A 9052-nucleotide genomic window follows, 5' to 3' on the forward strand; every position below is an offset into this window, starting at 1 on the left:
TTAGTTTTTTATTTAATAATAAAAATTAAAAATTAGCCAAATTTATAAATAATCAACTATTATAATAATTAAATCTGTCCTAATAGAATATTTAAACCTACAATAGACGAAAAAGCAAAAAGCAATGTTTATAGTAAGGTAAAAACTCAAGTGAAGTCGACCTCACGTAAAGTTGATACCTGAGAGCCGTTAGATGAAAATTTAGTTAAATCAATTAAATCATTTAACGGCTCTCAGGTATCAACTTCACGTGAAGTCGACCTGAGTTTCCACCTTATATTAATAACACTTTTCTAATGAGATGATGTCAAGTATATACTAATTCTGTGTGTACATAACTACATATCATTAATAAAATATTTATTATTTTAACTAATTTTACATTATTAATATAAATGATGAGTTCTTAATTATATTATTGAGATTGCAGGAGGATTGATTAGTTGGATCGGAATGAGTAGTTTAAGGCCTGAATTGCATGTTGCACAGCAAATTCGGCGTGACAAGCTCAGATTCCAGAATCTACAACAAGATTTCCCAACAAACCTTGAAGAACAAATTTCACTTCACCAACAAGATTCCAGAATCTACAACATGCTTGATGATGTTGAACAACCACCACCACAACAACAATCTCTCTATTCATCACATTATTATGCTTCTTCATCCCCACAACAATGTATGATTAATAACAACTGTTACTATTACTCGGGTAATTTTGCAACACTAAGTCCTAGTGTGGCTAATAACCATAACCATATAGTGACGGTTGCACATTATTCTTCTTCACAGAATAGTAGTAGTAGTAATAATAATGCAGCTTTACAAGATATTCTGAATCTTAAGCCAGCTTCTAATAACTCAGAAATGGCTTCATCACTCATGCATCATCCTTATGTTATTGACAATTATACCCCTACTGCTGCTGCTGGTGGTGGTTGGAATAATCATAATAATAATCATAATCAGGGGTTGTCCTTATCACTCTCATCATCATCACCATTATCACATCATCATAGTCAAAATGTTCATGTGAAATCTTCTACTACTACTACTAATCCAATGATGATGAAGCCATCAAGTTACTATTACAGAAACAGTGTTGGTCCACTAGGTCCATTCACGGGATATGCAACAATCTTGAAGAGTTCAAGGTTCTTGAAGCCATGTCAAAAGTTGTTAGATGAATATTGCCGCCGCCATTCTGCTCCATCAACATCAGAATGGCCTTCTACTACTACTTGTGCTGATGATGATGATGATGATCGAAGTGATCATGGGTTACTTGTTTCTGAAAAGGGAGGACGTAGTAGTAATAATAATAATAATAATAATGTTGCAGCAGCAGGTTCTTCTTCATCTTCTTCCATGTTCCATGCCCCTTCTTCTTCTCCTTCTCGGCCAGAGTGCCAAAAGAATAAGGCCAAACTACTGTTCATGCAAGAAGAGGTTGGTTTTTTCTCTGCCCTCATTTTTTTATGTAATAACCTGCTTTAATTTAAATTATTAAGAAATAAACATAGTTTTATACATAACTTTTGTCACTAAACTACTCACTCTGGAATGGTAAAAACTTAGATGAAGTCGACTTCACGTGAAGTTAATACTTGGGAATCGTTAGATGAAGATTTAGTCAATGAAGATTTAGTCAAATCAGTCAAATCATTTAACGGTTCTCAGGTATCAACTTCACGTGAAGTCGACTGCACCTGAGTTTCCACCTTCTAGAATTTTAAGTTGATAGGAAAAAGTTGTTAGGTTTGTTTGATTTTTGTATATAATTTTTTTTTTAGTTTTTGGAGTTCAGCAAATATCTAACTCTTGATTTTTCAGACAGAAATATGATATCATATTATGAAATCACTCGTTTTAAAAGTTTAAGTTAATAAAAAAAATAACATTAATGATTATATCTCTAACCATTTTATTTATAATTAATTCTTGTGTTTAAAATTTTCAAGAAGTATTGTATTATTGGAGATGACCAAAGTTTTATGTGTAATATGTATTTGGTATGGTTAGTGTTTGTCAGGAATTAACTGTTGTGACATAAAGGCTGTGTTTTAAGGCAGCATGCATGGCTTCTGTTTTAATTTATTTGGTGTCAGTTAGTTTACCGTGGATGCTATAAAGTTAGGTCACAAAGATACAAACTATTAGTTAGGTTTATTTATGTGACACCCAGATAATGTGGGGGGAAAAACCCAAAGTGCATCATTATTGCTTAGTAGTAGAGATATATAGTGTACAGTTACTCTTCCAATGTGTCAGTAACTCACTTCAAATGTGCCTTCTAAATCCATGTGTTCTTGACAATCTCACTGTTGGTTTGAAACTTTGAATGGAGTGGCTAATTAAAGTTGCCTATGGAATAAAAATTAGCCACATACCAAATTTATAAATAATCAACTATTATAATAATTAAATCTGTCCTAATAGAATATTTAAACCTACAATAGACGAAAAAGCAAATATATATGTTTATAGTAAGGTAAAAACTCAAGTGAAGTCGACCTCACGTAAAGTTGATACCTGAGAGCCGTTAGATGAAAATTTAGTTAAATCAATTAAATCATTTAACGGCTCTCAGGTATCAACTTCACGTGAAGTCGACCTGAGTTTCCACCTTATATTAATAACACTTTTCTAATGAGATGATGTCAAGTATATACTAATTCTGTGTGTACATAACTACATATCATTAATAAAATATTTATTATTTTAACTAATTTTACATTATTAATATAAATGATGAGTTCTTAATTATATTATTGAGATTGCAGGAGGATTGATTAGTTGGATCGGAATGAGTAGTTTAAGGCCTGAATTGCATGTTGCACAGCAAATTCGGCGTGACAAGCTCAGATTCCAGAATCTACAACAAGATTTCCCAACAAACCTTGAAGAACAAATTTCACTTCACCAACAAGATTCCAGAATCTACAACATGCTTGATGATGTTGAACAACCACCACCACAACAACAATCTCTCTATTCATCACATTATTATGCTTCTTCATCCCCACAACAATGTATGATTAATAACAACTGTTACTATTACTCGGGTAATTTTGCAACACTAAGTCCTAGTGTGGCTAATAACCATAACCATATAGTGACGGTTGCACATTATTCTTCTTCACAGAATAGTAGTAGTAGTAATAATAATGCAGCTTTACAAGATATTCTGAATCTTAAGCCAGCTTCTAATAACTCAGAAATGGCTTCATCACTCATGCATCATCCTTATGTTATTGACAATTATACCCCTACTGCTGCTGCTGGTGGTGGTTGGAATAATCATAATAATAATCATAATCAGGGGTTGTCCTTATCACTCTCATCATCATCACCATTATCACATCATCATAGTCAAAATGTTCATGTGAAATCTTCTACTACTACTACTAATCCAATGATGATGAAGCCATCAAGTTACTATTACAGAAACAGTGTTGGTCCACTAGGTCCATTCACGGGATATGCAACAATCTTGAAGAGTTCAAGGTTCTTGAAGCCATGTCAAAAGTTGTTAGATGAATATTGCCGCCGCCATTCTGCTCCATCAACATCAGAATGGCCTTCTACTACTACTTGTGCTGATGATGATGATGATGATCGAAGTGATCATGGGTTACTTGTTTCTGAAAAGGGAGGACGTAGTAGTAATAATAATAATAATAATAATGTTGCAGCAGCAGGTTCTTCTTCATCTTCTTCCATGTTCCATGCCCCTTCTTCTTCTCCTTCTCGGCCAGAGTGCCAAAAGAATAAGGCCAAACTACTGTTCATGCAAGAAGAGGTTGGTTTTTTCTCTGCCCTCATTTTTTTATGTAATAACCTGCTTTAATTTAAATTATTAAGAAATAAACATAGTTTTATACATAACTTTTGTCACTAAACTACTCACTCTGGAATGGTAAAAACTTAGATGAAGTCGACTTCACGTGAAGTTAATACTTGGGAATCGTTAGATGAAGATTTAGTCAATGAAGATTTAGTCAAATCAGTCAAATCATTTAACGGTTCTCAGGTATCAACTTCACGTGAAGTCGACTGCACCTGAGTTTCCACCTTCTAGAATTTTAAGTTGATAGGAAAAAGTTGTTAGGTTTGTTTGATTTTTGTATATAATTTTTTTTTTAGTTTTTGGAGTTCAGCAAATATCTAACTCTTGATTTTTCAGACAGAAATATGATATCATATTATGAAATCACTCGTTTTAAAAGTTTAAGTTAATAAAAAAAATAACATTAATGATTATATCTCTAACCATTTTATTTATAATTAATTCTTGTGTTTAAAATTTTCAAGAAGTATTGTATTATTGGAGATGACCAAAGTTTTATGTGTAATATGTATTTGGTATGGTTAGTGTTTGTCAGGAATTAACTGTTGTGACATAAAGGCTGTGTTTTAAGGCAGCATGCATGGCTTCTGTTTTAATTTATTTGGTGTCAGTTAGTTTACCGTGGATGCTATAAAGTTAGGTCACAAAGATACAAACTATTAGTTAGGTTTATTTATGTGACACCCAGATAATGTGGGGGGAAAAACCCAAAGTGCATCATTATTGCTTAGTAGTAGAGATATATAGTGTACAGTTACTCTTCCAATGTGTCAGTAACTCACTTCAAATGTGCCTTCTAAATCCATGTGTTCTTGACAATCTCACTGTTGGTTTGAAACTTTGAATGGAGTGGCTAATTAAAGTTGCCTATGGCAGAAGAATTAAGATCTCATCTACTTTATTGCCATACTAGCACACCTACTATTTGATTTTTCATTGTTGGTAATGTTATTTTTGTGTTGGTGAATTCTATCTACGGTGCCTATAATTTAATGTCTAAATTTTGTTTAATTTATTTTTTTGTGGTAAATTTTAAATATTTAAAAATTATTTGTTTTTATATCTTTAATATTAAATATTAATTTTTAATCTTTTATAATAAGTTAGACAATACTTTTAGACACTATAGCAATCGCCATTTGTTTTATAATTTATATCCTTAATTATTAATCTTTTTAACTTGTTAAATCAAGCTAAGTCTTTTTATTTTCATTTTGGGAGTAGGTAAAATGAGTTGCTAATAATTTAGTTTAACTGAAAATATCTTAAATTATTCATTTGTCATATTCATATTCATATTTATACAAATTAGCTGGGGTTCACTTAGCTTTCACTTTTCACAATTATTTATAAATTCAACTTGGAGTTCAAAGTCTAAGCAAGGACACTGCACATTGTCACTTTCATAAAGTCCAATAATAATATGTTTGTTCAAAGCTCTATCAAAAATAGTTACAAGGTGAGGATCATATCCTGCCGTATATATTTGGTGAGTAATTATTTTTCGGTTTTGTCATCTTGTAATAATTTTACCATAATAATTGCAATTGTTCTAGTTATGGAGTTTCCTATATGTTCTATTTTATTTTATGAACATATGTTTTCTGTGTTCATTGCTCTACAAGATTTGTTATTTCAAAATAATTCTCAATTTTTGAAAAAATCATGTATGTTAGACATCTCATTTTTTTTATCATGTATTTTTTTGTCCAAATTAATAAATTTTTTTTTAGAATGAAGCGTGATAAATTCTAGTTTTTAATTTTGATGTACTGAATTTTTACTATTAAATCAGATTTATACATTTAGATGACTTTTAAATAATATGTTTAATTTTTTTTTTTTTTTTACTAATGTGTCAATACATAATTGTTTATCTGTGTAATTGCTCATAAAACTATATAATATTTTTGTTGATGTATATATATGATAACATTATGCTAGTTATAATTTAGGGAAATTAAACTTTTAATTTGATAATAGGTTACAAGGAGATACAAGCAATACCATCAACAAATGCAAATGGTGGTTTCATCCTTTGAGACAGTGGCAGGCCTCAATTCTGCAACCCCATACGTTTCCTTGGCGCTCAAGTTAGTATCAAAGAACTTCAAGTCCCTAAAGAACTCCATCTCCAGTCAGCTCAAGCTTATATGTGAAGCCTTGGGAGAGGATTATCCGACAATGCCGCCGGCCCCGGCGAGTACTAGTAACCGATTCGAGTCGAACATGGCGAGGTTACAGAGGAACAAACCCGGTGGTGGTGGGGGTAATATGGACTTTGAACCTCAACAACATGTTTGGAGGCCGCAGCGCGGCTTACCGGAGCGCGCCGTGGCCATCCTTAAAGCATGGTTGTTTGAGCATTTTCTTCATCCGTATGTTCCTAAGCTAATATTTGTTATCCACTTGAATAATTATATTTTTTCCTCCCCAAAACTTTGAGTTTTGTTAACTTTTTTTTTTTTTGGTGTTGAAAATTCTTTTCAGGTACCCCACGGACACAGATAAACATATGCTAGCTACTCAAACTGGTCTATCAAGAAATCAGGTTTGGGAGAAGGAGGGGGTCCTTTTTGAATGCATAATTTTGTCTATCATCTTCTTTATTTCTACCTGCTTGATTTGATCTGTGTTTTGACATACTTTCTTGGTTGCTTCTAACTTTTAAGTGGGTCCTTAAGACATTTTTCTTTTATCAATTCAAAAAGAATAGAGTACTATAAATTTTTGAGAAATGTTAGAATCTATTAGAATTTATTATTAGTTTTGGCCATGATTTAGTTATTAATTCAATTTTTTTAGTCTAATTCCTTTAATATAATAATTTAACAACATTATTTATCCCATACTTTTAAATATTGATAGTTAACTGATGGTCAAAAATAATAAATTCTGATAGTCCTCTAACGGTCCTCTAAATTCTCACAACATGAGCTGTTATTTGTTTAAGAATTGATACGATTTAGCCTTGTAATAGCTGAAAATTATTATATAATTTGATATATTTTTTTCACATGAAAATATATTCATATCTAAGTACTTTTGTTGTATGTTCTGCATGGATGAATTGGATATTTACTACTTTGTTTCATTCTACATGTAACATTATTTCCGTTCATATATATAGTGGTAGAATAACAATTTAAATAATGAATATAATATAATGTAGGTATCAAATTGGTTCATAAATGCTAGAGTCCGGGTATGGAAGCCAATGGTTGAGGAAATTCACATGCTCGAAACAAAAGGCGCCAATCAGATTTCTAGTAATAGAATAATGGGGGAGGGAACTTCAGCCTCCGATGAAAGTAGCAACCATGCCAAAGTATTAGTTGACCAACCTCTTCGGTGTTTGGAAATGGGATCATCATCATCATCCTTGGCCAATGCCACGGAGGAAAATGATGACATACATCATCATGAAGAGGTGCAATGGAGTCAAGAGAAGAGGTCTAAATTGGAATGCATGGATGGGACATTCATGGGTTTGATGCCGTTCCGCAGCGCCGGCGTCGGCGCCGAGGTTGGGGGACTTGGACCTGTGTCATTAACTTTGGAATTAAGGCATGGAGTTGAAGGATCACAACAACAACAACAAGAGATTCAACATCATGAGGAGCAGCTTAGACACCACTTTGGAGGGCACATGATTCATGATTTCGTAGGGTAATTAGGAACATCACGTGCCAAGCGCGTGACGATGGGTAAACCTCTATATTCTCATCATATTGGACAAAGATTTAATTTGCTTAATTGATAAAGAAATTAAAGGGATGGAAGGGGTAATGTAGATACTAGTTTATTGGGTGTTATATTATTATTAGAGGTATAATTATTCATGCAATTTTTATATTTTTTTTATTAATTTAAATTTTTTAAATAAGTCATTTTGTGATTTTCAATTATAAACTATTTATTAAAAAGGATTAAAAATTATTATTTAGTTTTAAAAATATAAAAAAATAATTATTAAATATTTAAAATTTATAATAAAAATAAGTTAGATAGAAGTTAGACATCAAATTATATGCATAAAATTTATCTTTAAATTCGTGGCAAATTAATCTTGATCTATCAGATTAGAAAATTCCGTGCCAAAGAAAAAAAAAGACTTTACTAAGTAGATAATGGTTTTTGTGAACAATGTGAATAATATGTTCTAAAATTGGTCTAATAAAATAAAAACACATTACACCTTTAAATTACCTACCTAAATTTTAATATTAGAATAATTATCCCCGTACCCAGTAAATTAAACATCCGATATATTCATTATTTACATTATTTAGTACTTTTATTATCTACCTATATTTTTTTAAAAAAAAAAAAGACATTTGATTAAAGGCAAATAAGCAATTCGAATGTGGTAAGGTTAACTACTTAGGATGAAAGTCAGCTAGTAATGCTTAATTTTTGGATGTAGTCGTGTTCTTCTGTAAACAGTTTTTTTATGTATGTTAACGTGATCCCTAAATAAAAAAGAAAACATAGAAAAGGAGAAGAAATTTACCATGTTAACTAGGACGAAATTATGATGAAACATTTTCTTTCCTCGCTCCCATATCTTCAAAAAGTTAAATCAAATGCGGATTCTAGGTGGACCACCAATTGCTGCTGGGTTTTGATGTCACAAGTTACAAACTACAACTTCTTTCCGTCTTATAAAAATTTTTATACATAATATCACTTCTAATTTATTATACGATACAAAACTATTATATTACCCATATATTCACTGGATTTTTTTCTTTTGATATCTTGAAATTTTCAATCGAGTAAATTAATATTTTTATTAATTAAAAGTTATAATATGAGCAAATTAAATCTTTATTTGTGTTCATATTCTAACCTAAATAATTTAATCATGACATTTAAAATAAAGGTCTCCCAATCATTTTGGGCCTCGATCAAGTGACAAGCCCAAATCATGACAAGAGCACATTTTAGTATACAGATTAGACACCGCTGAAGTCTAGTTCAAATGGTTAAACCATATACCTTTTAATATGCTGCACTCAAGTTCAAATCTTAGTGAGTGCACCAAGTATTGAATATGAATCCTTAAATGTTACGTGGACAAGTGTATAATGTGAGTGTATTGTGGTACTTAGAATTGAAGTTGTCTAATTCACTTTACCCAAAAAAAAGAGTATACAGATTAAGCTATTTTAATGTGATGTAATTTTTCATATAGTAAGA

The 9052-nt window shown here is 31.4% G+C and overlaps 1 protein-coding gene across 2 annotated transcripts in view; it reads left to right on the forward strand.

Moving 5' to 3' along the window:
• The window catches only part of LOC107629241 (BEL1-like homeodomain protein 8), a 9710-nt gene extending 2015 nt beyond the window's left edge, over positions 1-7695 (forward strand). The window contains exons 2-5 of one of the 2 annotated variants that reach the window (XM_021117777.1): positions 424-1449; positions 5834-6228; positions 6341-6401; positions 7023-7695. In XM_021117777.1, coding sequence (XP_020973436.1) covers positions 454-1449; positions 5834-6228; positions 6341-6401; positions 7023-7523 — 1953 coding nt within the window. In that variant the 5' untranslated portion in view covers positions 424-453 and the 3' untranslated portion in view covers positions 7524-7695. The remainder of the gene's footprint in view (positions 1-423; positions 1450-5833; positions 6229-6340; positions 6402-7022) is intronic. The other variant, XM_021117776.1, reaches the window with a different exon arrangement.

This window comes from Arachis ipaensis, chromosome B03, assembly GCF_000816755.2.
Source record: "Arachis ipaensis cultivar K30076 chromosome B03, Araip1.1, whole genome shotgun sequence".
NCBI lineage: Eukaryota > Viridiplantae > Streptophyta > Magnoliopsida > Fabales > Fabaceae > Arachis > Arachis ipaensis.